Source organism: Pleurodeles waltl, chromosome 12 (assembly GCF_031143425.1).
Source record: "Pleurodeles waltl isolate 20211129_DDA chromosome 12, aPleWal1.hap1.20221129, whole genome shotgun sequence".
Taxonomy (NCBI): Eukaryota; Metazoa; Chordata; class Amphibia; order Caudata; family Salamandridae; genus Pleurodeles; species Pleurodeles waltl.
In genome coordinates, this window is record NC_090451.1 from 139,845,792 (window position 1) to 139,863,386 (window position 17,595).

Here is a 17,595-nt window from a genome sequence, read left to right on the forward strand (position 1 = left end):
TCAAGGGACTTCACCAGGCAGCGTGCTGTTTTGCCTGGCTAGTGGATTCTGGCTTACATTTCAAAGACTAAGCCAGAAGGTTAAAACATTGATCCAGACGAACTTGCTTGGCATATTCGACCTGCTCTCCATTGTAGCTGACCTGATATTGTATTTAGGTTCCTGTTACATGCAAACAGTACTTTACATTGGCGCTTTACTTTTTCACTTAAATCTTCAACAAAAATAAATCTCCATGTTCCCTTATTGGAATTTTGTCATTTAGTGTCATTTTGTTTATTACATTTTATTCTATTTTTATGAAATGCTTTACACATTTTCTCAAACTTAAGTCTGTTTGCTTTCTGCAATAGTTGCCAGGGGTTGACCTCAGGAATAAATTATAGAAAGATTGTGTTGAACCTAACAAGTTGCTGAATTTATTACTGGAGATGGACTGCCAATTAATAGTTAACTTATTTACAGCACCTAAGCAGTATACATTCATCTCTAATTCCTCACCCATCTCTGCTTCCCATTCAGATAAATGATTGTCACACAAGCTCTCATTTTGTTTAAATGGGCTATATGTCTTTATATTTCAAAGGTTGAAAACAGCAGAATGGCTCTTTCTGGAAGCAGACATAGTGCAGAAAGTGAAGTTTCTGTCTCATCGGTTATTTCTGCTGAAATAATTCCTTAAAGGCATTCCCTTTACTAAATATGTTTTAAACTCAAAATTGAAAACTGTTTCTCAATAACACATAGATCTGTGCTTGGCGCCACTCTCATGAACACAACTAAAGCTTTTTATGCTATGCATAATGAACTTAAAGGATAAGGTAGAAAAGAAATAGAATCTGACACATTCACATGTAGCTAAGGACCTGAAAGTGGTACAAATTTGGCATGTGGAAACAGTGAAAAATTAGAATGAGGATGAGAATGAGATATGCCAGTTTATTGAGGTGATGTTCAAGTTCAGGTGAGAGATCCAAGTATAAATCTAATGTATTAGAGAACAGTGTATAGCTATCTAAATTCCTAGTCACTAAGTCGAAGAAAAAAATATCCCAATTCAGGAAATTAACCACATGGGCCAAAGGGTTAGATGTTGTCATGAGATTCTTCAGGGATTCACACCCAGAAGGCCTCATTTACAAGAGCTTTACGCCACTGTTGCATCATTTTTTTTACGCATTACAGCGCTAGCAGTGCTCTACACTGCTCCAGATTTACAAACTGATGCATCGGGCCAAGGTAAATTGAATCTGACACCTTCACAGGTAGCTAAGGACCTGAAAGTGGTACAAATCTGTCATGTGGAAAAAATGAAAAATTAGAATGGAGGTGAGAATGTGATATGCCATTTTAGTGAGGAGATGTTGTGGTTAAGGTGAAAGTTTCAATGTATAAATCTCATTTGTTAGAGAACAGTGTTTAAATGTCTAAATTCCCAGCAACAATTGTCAAGGAAAAGATCGCATTTCAGGAAATTAACTATACAGGCCAAATTGTTAGGTATTCTGATGAAATTCTTCAGGGACTCACATCACAGGTTTCTGAAATGTACTTCTTAACTCCCAATCTCTATGATGAAAAGGAATGGCAGGAATTCCTTTCCAAGGCAGAGCTAGCTGTGCTCTATTTCTGTATTGTAGGTCGACATGTGTGAAGTGTCTGTTCAACTGGATGGAAAAGGGTTTTCTTAATGAAGGGAAATATTTTCTTTTAACTGAGTACCATAAAGCATCAGTCCAGATGTCTGGAGATCTTCTTACAGGGGTGCTATTCTCATATAGGAGAGGCACTCAAGTTCTCCTTCAAAATATTGGCAGCAAGACAATATTACTTTTTTCGTTAAAAAGGTAAAATTGTATTAGAATACTATGCCAACAAACCAATATTTCTGCAAAAAATATGCTGAACTTTAAGCCCATCCATTAGCTCTAATACTTCACAATACAACCAGAGAAGAGGTCACTTTCAATATTAACACTACAGTGGAGGTTTTATAAAGGGCCTAAGTGACAAGCCAACCAATTGGTAATGTCTTATTAATTGCCAGAAAGATATTTGGAAGATTTGTGTGGCCATATCTAAGGCAAGTCATGTACAAAATGTTGTGTTTAGCACCAGGTCATAGGTTTGCTGAAGGTACTGCACATAGAACCTTCAGCTATGATTTGGGTTCATGATTTCTAGCCTCTTGTACTAAGAAGATGGCAACAAAAATTGTTCTGTATCCACCATCTTTTTTTTTAAATATGTTGACTCTTTTCTTATTGCCACAAGTGGCTATTAGGGATGTCCAGTCATTCACATGTCTTGTAGCTTCAAGGTCACAATATTTGCCAATAACATTACTATTTTTAACACCCAGCTATTTACACCTTATTCCATCCAAATGTTTGATGAGAAATTTGTGATAGTTTCTGGGTACAAATTAATTACAGGGGGCACGGAGTGATGGAGGATAGGAGTAGCTGCATATCTGTGAGACTCCCCAGAAACCTAACAAACCAGAGACTCAGACAGCACTTCCAACATCCAAGTATCACACAGTTGGAGGAGATCTGTTTGGAGGAGTGGGACTAATTTTAGCCTGATAGTGTCCTCTTATGTTCCCATTACGCAAATAAAGTGGCGTCCTGAGTGTAAGGCCTAGAAGTGGGTGAAATCAAATCACCTGTAACTACAAACAGGGCAACATAAGCGATGGACTGCAAGTCAACACGCAATCTGGAAATTAGCAGGTAAGATTCCATCTCTGAAATCAGTGTGATGTATCTCGTTTTTGTGTGACCTTAGATATGGGAGAGCAGAGGGACCTGATGACACACAAACCCTCCCTGTGCCTGATTAGCATGGTGATGGCAGCGGTCCAGGCAGACAGTGGTGAATGGTGAGCACCTGACTTAGGCCCTACTCATGAAAACAACACTATAACCTGGTGCATCCACCAAATAGAACGCTAAATGAATGCCAGTTAGAGGGGTTTCAGCTGCAAATGTTGAAATGCAACCAGCCAACACGCTATATGATTATAGCCTGTGGAGATCGTAATACGGTGGATGGGATTTCCATCACAATTGTGACAAAGTATTCCCTCTTCCAAGATCTAAATCAGACCTTTGGTATAGTACTAGAGTGGCCTCCTCCTACCCATAACCAAAGCCTGGGACTAATAAACTTTTCCCTCAAAAAACTGCTCTGAGAACTGACAGAAGACTGAGACCTACCTGCAAGCCGATCTAACAAAAGTGCATTGCAGATGGGACTGACTTCACTGCAGCTCCTCCTACATTATTGTCTGCAGCAGCAAATGCTCTTCAGCAGGACCTCTCAAAAATGGTATCCAGCCTTGTAGAGCTCTTTTCAGCTATAGTCTACAGCCTCATCCTGCTGGAAGACTTCGATCTTTAAAAAGTTTCTAAGCCAGAAGGTAGAAATTATCACCTGGCTTGATGACAAATAGCACCCCATCGACAATGAAGACCTCTTCCACATGAAAATCTAGCTTTTCTGAGCTATTTCTGCCATTGTTGAAGGCTTCACAGAGACTTTGTACAGTGGCTCCCCTTCCCTGACAATCCTCTCTCTGCTAAAGCCTGCTGCCTGGCCCTGCTGAGGACTCTACATTCTCTAGGAAGTCTTCAGAATTTCCCCTTAGTCCAAAGGTAACTCTTGTTAGGTGTGAACCTGGTGACTATCGCTAGCTGATGCTCAATCATGGTTGGCCTTAATTGTGACTTGATCCCAGTCTTGTGCAATGAGATATCCTTGAATAGAGTTTTGTTTCTTTTTCATGCTATCCTTCACTAACAACTTCACATATTCACAACTCCAGATCTACTGACTGGATTTAATTCGTGTTGGTGTTATTTTATTTATCAAGCTTTATTCTATTTTTCTAAATTGTTTTCCGAGTTTTTCTTTACTTTATTACTGCTTGTGTGTTTCATACATACTTTACACATTGCATCTAAATTAAACCTGACTGCTTTCGTGCCAAGCTACAGGAGGAGTAACCACAGGTTTGGTTCACCCTTCATGGATTGTGTTTAATATTTGTGTGTGGCTTCCACCCACCTCAACTAATAACCCAATTTCTTACAAGAACAATAAGCTACAGGATGCAGGTCCTCCATATTTGGGTCTTACTGTGACTGAACCAAACCAATCGTTGAAGAGTCTGTTTTCATGAAGAAAGGAGAAAGAACATGGGAATTATAGGTATTTGGTGCTGTAGTGAAAGCATTCTTTCATTTCCTGAAGCATTTACTTGTTTGATCTCTTCATATGAACACAATCTTCTTTACGGTCTGTCTAATGTCACAATACAAAGAAAAGAACTTCCCTGGAAAACACATTTTACCATGAGAATACAAGTAGTCCGAATTCAGGATCCTGCAGTATAGTGACTGCTTCACTTTTCACTATCCATGCTAATTCCATGAGACAAGATTGAATATATTTTCACATTAAACAAGTATTTAGATAGCGTACCATGTACTGAGTGTTTTCCCAAGTCCTCCATTACCTGGTGATGAGGTTCACTTACAGAGTCGGACTAGATTAAAATATCATTCCAATATACCACATTAAATTGAGGTACTACAGCTTGTAGAATCTTATTGATGAAATGTTGGAAATGAGTTGTGGGAGCCTTACATGATCTGAATGACATTACTAAATATTTATAGTGAGGATATTTTGTAATTAATTCTGCGTTCCATTTATCTAAAACTCTAGTGCACACCAGGATGTATGCTCCTCTTAAATACAACTTGGTTAACCAGTGATCTCTCTGGAATTGGTCTAGTGAAGCAGATATCACAGCAAGGGGTGATTATTGCTAATCGTGATAGTGTTTAATTCTCTGTAACATATGCATGTCTACATCTCACCAGGTGGTATTGGCATAAAATATTTGTGGCTGAGCAAGTGTCATATAAATCCTTTTGCCAAGTTATCTTCCATTTTCAAACTCAGCATATTCTAAAGGGACTTCTATTCCATCCCTGATGTCTCTGCTCATTGTAACTTAAATTCTTAGAGTCATTGGAAAACACCTTCTGACAGAATTCAGGAAGGAAAGATAACAAGGCCTCTCCTAAGATTATCCTTGAATTCTATTTACAAACCCATGGAGTACCCCCTATAACAGTAAACACTAGAACATTAATGATATCAAAAGTTATTATTTGAAGATATCCAATTGGAGAAACCATGGGCAGACTTCTAGTTTCTTGAACAATTTCTCCTGACGTGAGACGAGATCTATCAAAAGTTCTAACAGATTCTCTCCTTTCTTTAAATATTGGAGGCCCTGCAAGATAATAAAAATAGATTCTTTAAATACAAGATGAACTGGATATACCCCTGCCATTTAGGACTGAAACTTGAAGTTTCCAGAACCATTGTTTTATAGAGCTTGAGTAAGAGATATCAGGTGATTGTCTGTAGAAGACATTGCTGGGCAATCTGTCATGGCACTGAACAGTAATTCTGCATGCTTGCTCAAGTCATCTCTAAAATATAGTTCAAAGCTCCTGAATGAAACCAGAGTTAAATAATTATATACTAGGGAAACTGGCAAGCGGGGTCGGAAAGGGAGAGACACATGAGTCCTGATAAAATTCTTGTCAGGAGAATTCCTAAATAGTCACTATAAGCCTGTAAAAACCCAGTGCATTAACAATGTTTAAAATATATGTGTATAATAGACAATTATAGTTCACAATATACAATACTAAGCACTCACTATCATAGTTTCTTTGTTAGTAGCAACCAGGAAGGAAGAACTCTGCAGTTCCAGGAGAGGAGTCAGGTTAATCAAGTCAGTTTCAGTACATGATAAGTACAAGTGAAAAGGGAACAAAAAGGGAAAGAGGAAACACAAAAAGGTGCCGCTTCCTTCAATCAGAGGCAGAAGTGTCGCCATCTTCGATTGGAAGAGGTCTGGTGGTTTTGTAGGAGACCAGCTGCCATGTTACCTTGGATTGCATGCTGATTTAGGTGACAATTTGCTAATCTTGAGGACCCAAGTTGCCATCTTTTCAAATAGCTTCTGTCGTGAGACTCACACCAAAATAACACGACTGCTGAGTTTTGGGCAACATCATCACTGAGTGTGGGGAATTGAGTCTGATCCCAAACTGTCTGTCAGCTGCCAGCCTAACCCATTGGGCTACCTAGCAGCACCTCACAGATACCGTAGGTAACAGTGATTTGTGGCAGCTCATCACATAACACTATTAGACCCCTCGGGAAGATGTGGTAACAAACAGATCGTACCCCAGTCTCTCAGTTACACAAGTCTCATACATGTAATGACAAGCAGATACATATCTTGCTTCAATATGATTTATTGCAGCAAATGCATCCTACGTAAAAAAGGCATATAGTTATATTATAAGGATGATGAAACCAGACACAATTACAATGGTGACCAAGAAAGTGAAACATAGAAACAGTCCCACCATAATTGTCACAATAGTATTACCAATAATCCTACACACACTACTAAGATTCCTACATGAGAGTAAGTAGAGGTGATAGCCCTAATCTGCCCATCTCGTCCAGGGAGTGTAGCGTGAGCCCCATACCTGTGTTGTAGGTAAAGGAGAGATCTTTTAGTCTGCTGGAAATCCTCCTCTGTGACATAAGAGGAAGCTCCAAGTTTCTGCTTGACTGCAAAGGTGACGGGCAGCATAAGATGGTGATTTGACTGTAATGTCCCCTCTAAGGACACTAAGGCAGCCTGATGTTTTATAGTAAACACTGTTATTCTAGGAACTGCCCTGACATGACAACATGTCCCTTTCTGTGTAATAAGACACAATACCCAGGGACCTTTGAAATGTAGCCTTGATGCGAGCACCGAAGGAAATGCGCGCAAAGCAATGAATGACGAAATTCTGCAGAGAAGGACAATAGATAAGACTAATAAAACATCACCACTAAAGTGATGTCTCGCTCAAATAATAAAAAAAAAGCTAAGATGGGCAAAAATAAGTGTGAGTATATGCCTAACAACTAATCTCATAAAACTGCTTGGCCTAGTCTTACCTGGTATTCATCACCTGACTGTAACCCTTCATATGTGTGTGGAAGCAACTTTCCTTCCATTATTCCAGTGTGCCTGCTGATCATACTTTTGAGTTCTTAAAGTCTGGGAATTAAACATATTCAGCCACAATTTTACATTTTTAACACATCCAGATTCCAAGGCACCAACCCTAAAATGCTAACATGACTGGTGTAAAGCTAATAACCTATCATAATGATGGACCTAGATGACTTCTAGTGATGGGGTCAAATGTTCTATTATTCATATTGTAATCTGGGGCCATGTGGTGGGAAAGAGTTAGTACTATGTGTCACCTATAAGTCTTTGTCTATGCAAAGCTATTAAAGTTGGGTCAGAAGCAATTGCATGTGATGTTGATTTCCATGGACAGACTGTAATGCTAGTGCACTGGTCAGCCAAGTGTTTAAAGCCTGTTTGTGTTGTGTCATAGTCGATTTATATACCAAACCAGGTGAACCATTGTTATAGGGAAGTAACTATTAATCACCATATGTCTCTTTATATCTTGAGCTTTTCCTTGAACTCTCTTCATCACTGTATAAACTTCCATTAAAAAGTCAACATTCCAAGAAATATTTGTCTCTTACTCCAGATTCCAAAGTCCTCATGCAGTGAAATATGCACCGTGGGCTTCAGAAAATCCACTCGTGAGGGCCAAGGAGTTTGCTGCTATGACTGCATTCCATGCTCAGATGGAGAGATCTCCAACCAGACCGGTGAGCTTAAATGGCTGTATCTTAGAGATCTGTCATTTGCCTCCAAACATTTCCGCAATCTGGTATAAAAACATACTGATTAGAGCTTTTATATATACACCTCAGAGGTCAGTGACTGTAATTGAACCAAATATCCAGGAGAAGGGATGTATATATAAACCAAAGAAGAGAGTATCTGTATGTATAGGCCACAAGGGAGGCATGGCATATATGTATATGTACATACATATTAAGTATTTGTATACCATGAACCTAGCCAAATGGAAATGCTCCACATGATCAAAGGCAAAGATACAGTCAATATGTAATTGTAGTGGTGGCTGGGTTCTGAGAGTTGTTTTGTACCATGATTTAATGTTCTTTAAAGAGGTGTGGGAGAACTACAGGAAAAGAAAACCAAAACTGGATGGTCCTATTTAGCTGAAAAACTGTACAAGGAGAATTGTCCATGAATGAAATAATCTTTATATGTAGCTCCACTAAATAACCACGCTAAGTGGAGAACAGCAGTTGGCAGACATGACAGCACAAAAGACTTTCATCTCTGTACATGTTGGGATTTAAGTGCACCAGATACACTTTGCATCAGCTGCCCTTTCTAGAGTATTGCCACAAGTAGTTTAATGTGATATGGCTTAATTTGCTTCTGGTTTCCCAATGGGCTGATAAAGTTAGAAATCAACGCACACTGTCCACAAATACCAGAGGAGGCCAGAGACTGTTGGTTGGAGGGAGAACAGGGCCTTATCCTTTCTCGCTAATATCTATGGCCTGTTATTCAAGCCTCACCTAATTCTCGACCTAATGCACACATTTGCCCTAGGACAAAGAGATGAAGACGGAGATGAAGGAGTGGAGAGAGATGAAGGACTAAAAGCTGTGAAGTGCCAGCTACAAATTTCTCTTGCATTGGGTCTTGCATTTAAGAGGTGTTTGGTATCCTTGGAATGTGCATGCCACCAATCCCTGCACAACTTGCTCCAGGATCCATGTAGCAGCCAAAAGAAGCTCTCATCCTTTTTATGGTTCAGTCAATCAACCAATCAATCTATCAGTCAATCACTGTGATTTGTAAAGCACTCAGCTTCTTCAGAAGAAGCATTCCAGTGCTCAAAGCAGCGACTAAGTGCAAGACCGTCAAATCTAGTTTTTATTGCAGAGTAAGGTTTTTAGTTCTTTCTTGAAGTGATGGTTAGACTCAGCCATGCTGAGTTTGGTACGCAGGGAGTTCCAAAGTTTCACAGTCAATACTGCAAAAGATCTATGTCCCTGTCAGACTTTGGAAAACCGTGGGATGTGCATGAATTGGAGATGGTTAGATCTCAGTGATCTCTCCTGTTGGTACAGGCCAAGCGCTGCCCGACCTTTAGGGTGGAGGGGCCACCCCCCCCCCACCTTTTGCCCCTCATGAAGAGTGTCTGTCAGGATGAATAAAGGTCAGGCAGCTAGGAGAAGGCATGCGCAATTTGCGCAGACTCCTGGCTGCTTGAGGTGAACTTTGCTGGGCTGAGGAGGTCACAGCTCCTATGGGTGTGACCTCCTCGGCTCAGCAAAGGTGCCTCGAGGCCCTCCCCTGGGTGACAAGGAAAGTGTCACCCATTGACTTTGAACTGGGCACTTCAGGTCTCACTGATCCCATCCCACTCTGTGACGAGGCTGGGACTGCTGCCTTCCTCTTAGGTCAGCCAATGAGGGAAGGCAGCAGTCCCAAGCCTCCTGGGACCACCGAGGCTGAAGGTAAGTGTGCGTGTGTATGGGATCTTTTAAAATGAATGTTTGGTGCGTGCGTGCATGCTTGAATGTTATGAGTGTTGTTAATGGATGTGCGTGTGTGCGTGAAAGAATGAGTGTGTGTGTGATCTTTTAAAATAAATGTTTGGTGCGTGCCTGCATGTTTGAATGTTATGAGTGTTGTTAATGGATGTGCGTGAGTGTGTGTGTGAAATAATGAGTGTGTGGTGTGATATTGTAAAATGAATGTTTGGTGCATGCGTGCATGCTTGAATGTTATGAGTGTTGTTAATGGATGTGCGTGTGTGCGTGTGTGTGTGAAAGAATGAGTGTGTGTGTGATCTTTTAAAATAAATGTTTGGTGCGTGCCTGCATGTTTGAATGTTATGAGTGTTGTTAATGGATGGGCGGGTGTGCGTGTAAAAGAATGAGTGTGTGTGTGCTTCTCGCCCGCCCCCTCCATCCTAAGGCTGCCAGCCTCCACTGGTACAGGCATGCTATTTCTCAGGTAACAAAGGCCCTTTTATGCCAGGGCTCTGAATGACAAGGTCAGAGCCTTAAACTTGACCCTTTGTTTACTACAGGAAGTCAATGAAGCAGTCTCAGATGCAAAGAGATGGAATGGTGGAAAGGGTCCCGTCGGACCAGCCTAGTCACCGCATTCCATATGATCTGAAGCCTAGGGATCAGATAGGCAGCTAAACCTATAAACACAATGTTCGTGTAATCCAAGCGGGATGTCAGAAGACCATGGGTTACTATTTTTCATCCAAGCGAGATGTCAGAAGAGCATGGGTTATTATTTTTCAGGTCTCAGCTGGAAGTAGAGCTATCAGGTTCCTGATTGTTTGGATTGTTTCAATTCTCCTGTATTATGTATCAAGCACTTTTACACATATACCACCTACAACCAACAGTCAATGGGAAATGGCGATTGACAAGCTTGTTTAAATTAAGCAACACATAATATAAAACAACAGTGAATAAAATCCCCCCTCTCATCTTCAGCAACAGCTATCTAAATTTGATTAAGGGATTATGCAAGGATCTGAAGGACCTAAACATACTAATGCTATACACCATTAGCATAAAACCTGGGCAGTCTACTAGCCATCTTGAGCATGTGATGTGAGCCGCAGTGTGTTTAGATATTTAATTCATGTCAACTCTCTAAATTCCCTAGAGAGGAGCTTAACAAATGAAGCTCTCAAGGCATCAAGGTCCTCACTCTTGAGATCTATTGGAATTTATGGGCCTGTTTGGCAGACAGGATACTTCACCACAAATTCCTCCAATTTGACAGTCTGCCTGCTCTATTTTGAGTGGCACAGACCATCATTAACCATGGACAAACTCCAGAAAAGACTGCAACGCATACAGAACATATCTACACGGCTCATCCTGGACATCCCCTGCCACATCACAGCCCACCTGAGATACCTACACTGGCTCCCTGTCAACAAGAGAATCACGTTCAAACTCCTCACCCATGCTGACAAGGCACTGCACAACACCGGACCAGAATACCTCAACAGGAGGCTCTCCTTCTACACCCCAACCCAACAGCTTTGCTCTGCCGACCTTGCCCTCGCCACCGTCCCACGCATCAACAGAACATCCGCCGGTAGCAGATCATTCTCCCACCTCGCCGCCAAGACATGGAACACTCTTCCCACCCAACTGCGTCAGACACAGGACCTACTTACCTTCAGGAGACATCTCAAGACATGGCTGTTCGAGCAGTAGCAGCTCCCCTCCCCTCAGTGCCATGAGACCCTTACAGGTGACTAGCACGCTTTACAAGTACTCCGATTGAGTGATTAATTGATTGATTCCAGCTGGCTCTGCCATTGGAAAGCCTACAGCACCTGCCCATGTCAGCGTAGGTGCATCAGACTGTCTGCCCTACGAAGAGCAGATAGTCTGATATACTTTTGTTTAGGTCGGGGCCGCCAGTGAGTGCCTGAATCAACACAATAGTGTTCCCGAGCTAGGGCATTTTCACCAATATTCTTCTGAACTACCAGGACTCCAGGTGTTAAGCCTCACTGGAGTTAGGTACCAAGCTGTGACAATATTCACTATCACTTCACTCCTATGGACATATCTATAGCAGTGCTTAATTTGTGCTTTTTGTTTCCGGTGCTTAGCAACAGCACTTATTTGTGAGGGCTGGGGCTCATTCTTCTGCCTCAAGCATTTGCTGCGAGCAAAAGACACATATGGGAAAGACAGAAGAAGAAAAAACTAAAAAGCGTCATAAAGGGAGAAAGTAAAAAGTTGCAGGATGAGCTGGAGGGGCAGGGGTGGCCGTAAATAGATTGAAGAGGCCTGAGGTGGCTTCAGGATTACGCTGCCTCAGTATTCAGTGCTGGCAGATTTAATTACAGCAGCCTCGTGTTTAAGAGAAGGGCTTTGAGCACCGGCACCTCTTCATTTACAAATTAAGCACTGATCTAGAGGTAATATGGGTTTTACGGTATTTCTCCCAAGTCTCTCTGGATTGCTATTCTGCCAATCTCTGATCCCCATCTTCTCTGGGTTGATGTTTGTTGTTAGGGATGGCATGTGATAGGAGTTGATATATTTCTGATAGAAGCCATTTACTATTCTGCTTTTTGATCTGTCAGTTTTCAGATTGTGTAAGTGGTCAAATAGCATGTGGATTAACTGTCTCGTTTATAAAACAGTATCTTATTTGCAAGCACCAAAGCCTTTTGGCCGCTGGTGTATTATATTCTTTCTTGAGTTGGTCGAACTGTATTATAGCTGTTAAGTCATCATCAAATACTTTATTTGGTTCAGATAAAAAACCATATAAGACATCAAATATATACATACATGATCCTCATACATACAATAAATAACAAAGTTAATAAGAATTTGGGATACGAAAAGCAGCATATATAAAATTTAACACAGCCTGTATTATCCCTTCATTTCACAGGTTGTATAAAAAAAAAAAAAGCAAGGTAACTAGCCTAATGCTCATGGGCAAAATTATTGGGCGTAAAAACCTTCTTCTAGGTGCAATATAAAAGGTACAGAAGACGACAAAGTGCAAAGTTCTTTGGACTGATTTGCCATCACAACAGCATGGAGGAAGTTTCTTAAACCAAGTGCCTTGGGTGGGGAATGCTACTAGGTAGTGAATAGTATTCAGACGTAACCTAGTAAGTAGAAACCAATGCCTCTCAGAACTCATAATATCTATATTTTGGATCATAAATTAAATGCCAATATATTTCCTTGATCCTTTTAATATCCTGTCCCACTAAATAATCAGGGGAAAGAAAATACTCCCCTGCTCCAAGACAGAGAAGTGTGGAATGAACATATCTAAGCCAGGGTATGTTCATCTACCGTGACCATGACAAACAATCCTTGATCACTGATCTGCACAGATGAGCTTGACCAAATTTTTAGCCATAGCAATACAGGTTGGAGTTTTATATAATCGGGTATGCCCCTCAAGCCTACTTCTTCATGACAAAACACTGTCAGGGTGGATTGTGGGACTGCTAATAACCTTCTTAAAAAACTTATTTTCAACTACCTGGAGACTTGAACAATCAGTGTGACCCCATACTCCTGCTCTAAATGTTGCAATATAAGAGCATTTGCTTTTAAAAACAGTCAAAATCTTTTTAACAGGTTTGTGTCTTACCTTTTTAGAAAATCTAAAAAGAGCATCTTTGGCTCTTTGAAATTGCAATACACGAATGCTAGCTAAAAATTTCCAATTAAAATCCACATCAATTGGGACCCCCAAATAAGTAAAATTGGGAACCTTAAGTATTTCTATACCTTCCAGGAGAAATTTTTTACTTTTTGATAATTTTGGGCCACTCTTCATCACAAATGACTTTGTTCTGTTACTTTTAAGACCAAGGTTTCCCATAAACGTATTCAAAGCGTTTAATAAACTTTGAAGACCATTTACTGTCCTTGAAATAAGTACAGCATTGTCCGCATAAAGCAGAACTGGAGGTGGGTAGGTATTAATGAGTGGCATGTCCTCCCCATAGCACATAAAAAGTTCTCCAACCCATTTATATAGAGAAGGAAAAGAAAGAGGGCCATCACACATCCTTGTCTTACCCCCTTTAAAGAAGCACATTTTTCTGTTAAATCACCCTCCTGAGTAAAGCGAACTCGTGCCGAAGTACAGGCATGGAGCCTACTAAGTAGGACAATTATATCTGTATCCACCCCCGTGTTTGACATAACGAATTTCGATCTGTTAACTGTGTCAAAGGCACAGGACAGCTCCAGGAAGGCTAAGTGTACACAGACTTTTTTTGCCTTTGAATATTTTTGAACTATCAAGGTCAAATTAAGAGTTTGTTCAACTGTACCCAGCCCTGGACAGAACCCATACTGTACCTTGGACAGACAATTAGTCTCCATAACCCATTTTTCCAATTTATTTAAAATCACTCGGCCTAATATCTTGACCGAACTATCTAAGAGGGAAATTGGGCGATAGCATTGTGGGTCCGCCCTAACCCCCTTCTTAAGAGTAGGCACAATAATCGCTTCTCTCTAGTGTCTACTAAGGGACCTGCTATAGCAGATCTCAAAACATTAGTAAGCAATGGTCTCCAGAATTCTGGCAGCGTTTTATATACGTCAGCTGGGATTCTATCCGGGCCATGACTTTATCAGAAGGGCAGTCTTGAATAGCCTGTATTACATCGGCTACTTCTATTGTATTACAAAAGGCTGCACCTACCAAGGCACTTCTCACTGCCATGGAACAACTCATTTGTTCCTGAGAGACATTATTCGCTGTTATAAAGTTTTTTTGGAAAATGGTCCATCCAAGCTTGACATGGAATAACAGTGTCTATTATAGTTTTATCCTTATCATTCAATGGGACAGAGTTGACCATTTGCCAAAAAGCCTTCGTTTCTTTCTTGTTGCTTGCTTAAATAAGCTCATCCCAGGCGATCTCCCTCAGTTCATTCTTCCTAACAGCAAGAGTGGCTTTATATGTCCTTCTTGCAGCTTTAATAGCATATTGATTTCGTGGGACAGAGTTGGTTATCTTCTTTAAATCTTTAAGGGAAATGATACATGCATGGTTGAACCAGTGGGGTCCTCTATCCTTACTAGTACTTGAACGCTGGAGTTTATCAGCAATATAACTTGTCAAGGCAGAAAATATCTTGACAAGTTTGTGTGCAGGCATGTCTTCCCCCAATATAATCATGACCTCTTCCTTTTTGTGCATCATCAAATCTCTAAAAAAAAAACTATACTTATCAATTTTTCCCACCTAATAGTCAAAGCATTCTGGGCAGAAAGCTTCAGCACTGGCTGTTGTTCCGCCACCCTAGACTCCTTATCCAGACCCAGTCTACTTTCTAGAATTAAAGGGTTGTGATTAATAATACAGGTTAAAATCACCCTAAACTTCCCAACAAAGGGGATAAGCTCTCTAGAGTAGACAACAAAATCAATTGTAGTGTGAGCATTTCCCCCCATAAACGTGGGAACCCTCTCAAACTCTGGTGTTGGAAAGAGCAAAGAATTAGCAGCCATCATTCGATTGAGCGCATTCCATAAGGGGAGTGTTTGAAATGCTGCATGGGACGATCATATTCATCAAGGAGCCCACAGCAATCTAAAAATTCTGGTTCACACAAATGAGCATTAAAGTCACTGGCTCAAATTAGCCTAAGATCCTTCTTACTCCCATTCAGCACCATATGTACCCTGGTCTCAAGGTTGTTGATCACGGTAGTATCTGATGGATCAAAAACATTATTATAATAGTTGATCAACAACACGTCATACGACTCACTTAGTTTAAGGAGAAGAACCAGGTAATGTGGGGTTATATCCATGACACGCACATCTACCCCCTTTACCAATACTAATACAAATGTGTCCAAGCCCCCCGTTAGCACTTCCCGAGGGAGAATTAATTGCAGGAATGAAATAAGTAGTCTATGAGCCAAGTCTCTTGACAACAAATGTAAGAGTGTTGAGACACTATTTTTAACCAGTCTGAATTAACCAGTTTAGACTTGAATCCTGCCATGTTCCATGAGATAATCCCTGGGGCTGCCACATCAGAAGTGTTCCATGCTCCGACAGACTGCAAATTATGCAAGTGCGATATGTCTGTCTCCGGATTTCCCCCTAAGGGACTTCCAGTTACTAGTGGTCAGTCCAATTGTTCCAGAGAGTTCAAAGGCTCAAAACTGTTGGATAATGGTAAAAGGCTATCAGAAGACTTAGGCCCTGATTCTGACCTTGGCGGACGGCGGAGGCCGTCCGCCAAGGTACCGCCGCCAAATGACCGCACCGCGGTCAGAAGACCGCGGCGGCCATTCAGACATTTCCTCTGGGCCGGCGGGCGCTCTCCAAAAGAGCGCCCGCCGGCCCGGAGGAAATGCCCCTGCAACGAGGACGTCAGCTCAGAATTGAGCCGGCGTAGTTGCAGGGGTGCGACGGGTGCAGTTGCACCCGTCGCGTTTTTCAGTGTCTGCAAAGCAGACACTGAAATACTTTGCGGGGCCCTCTTACGGGGGCCCCTGCAGTGCCCATGCCATTGGCATGGGCACTGCAGGGGCCCCCAGGGGCCCCGCGGCACCCCCTACCGCCATCCTGTTCATGGCGGGTTTCCCGCCATGAACAGGATGGCGGTAGGGGGTGTCAGAATCCCCATGGCGGCGGAGCGCGCTCCGCCGCCATGGAGGATTCCCCCGAGCAGCGGAAAGTCGGCGGGAGACCGCCGACTTTCCGCTTCTGACCGCGGCTGAACCACCGCGGTCAGAATGCTCGTGGGAGCACCGCCAGCCTGTTGGCGGTGCTCCCGTGGTCGGTGGCCCTGGCGGCCACCGGCCGCCAGGGTCAGAATGACCCCCTTAGACTCACAAGGGTAACAAGGTTTCTGTTTATCTAGGTCAGTGAGACGGGGCAGCTGGACCTGCGAAGAAATACTAATAAAATTTGTTAGTCGTTGTACTCTGATAGATCCTAGATCTAGCACTGGAGTTAAAAGTTGATGGTACATAGTATTAACTAACTGTGGGTTCCTAAAATTTATAATTATGCAGTCCCTTTGTGAGGCCTTGGTAGATATGCCAATCCATGTAAACCTCCTCACAGTTAGAATTTCCCTGGAATGGTCTGTCCTCCACCCCGAATGCTTTCCGACCCAATGCATAACTTTGTTTAACAGTGAAGTGTGGGACTCAGAATTTGACGAACATAATATAGGAGCATTTTCAAAAATTAAGACATACAGGGCACATGCCAACGGAATCCTCGGATAAGATGCTTGGGCACTTAAAGACACAGTGGGGGAAACCTGTGTCAGGCCCATCCAGGCCAATACTTGTCCACCCTCTACTGGTGTGGTAAATTTATGGAATGACCTATAATTACAGGACTCAAAGTCTTTGAAATAGGGTCCTGCACATTATTTGATCTTACTCTTTGATCTAAAGAGACAAGTGGGTCTAGTGGATATGTAGGCTCAGCAGAGTCAGACTGGGATTTTCCCCTTGGCAGTGGTGGCTTGACTGGCATTTTCCTTGCCACTAATAGGGCATTGACTTTTCATTCTAAAGATTCTACTTTTTTTAAAACCAAGGAGCATAATTGCCTTATATCATTAAAAAAATTGTCGAACTGACTAAGATGATCATTAGAGATAATAAGTGGCTTCTTATTACCAACCCGCTCCCCGGTGGCCTTCTTAGATGTCTTTAATTGTGGCCTTCCCTTTCCACTCTCTGTTTCTATTAGATCCTTCCCAGTTAAAGTGGACTTTACACAAAGGGGAGCTGGACAAGGGAGGGGGGGACCAACTGTCTACTCCTTTTTAAAGGGGGACTTTCAGAGACTGTAAGGGAAATAGGCTCGATTGAGAGGTCCTGGTCCAATATGACACATGGGTTCTTTAGTTTAGTCGCAGGAGACTTTACAGAGGGGGCTATCTCTTCTATCTCGCTTTTTCCCAGTTTCTCTAAAGTTGTTCCCAGACTGGCTTCTACCCTCCCTATCTCCGATTCAATTGCACCAATTACAGAGGTAAGGTAAGTTACTAATTGAGG

General features: G+C 41.8%; 1 protein-coding gene across 1 annotated transcript in view; it reads left to right on the forward strand.

Annotated features, from left to right (window-relative positions):
• LOC138267094 (vomeronasal type-2 receptor 26-like) overlaps positions 1-17,595 on the forward strand; it is a 55,427-nt gene that overhangs the window by 19,493 nt on the left and 18,339 nt on the right. Inside the window, exon 2 of the mRNA XM_069215942.1 lies at positions 7,668-7,791. Within this exon, the coding sequence (XP_069072043.1) occupies positions 7,668-7,791 (124 nt within the window). The remainder of the gene's footprint in view (positions 1-7,667; positions 7,792-17,595) is intronic.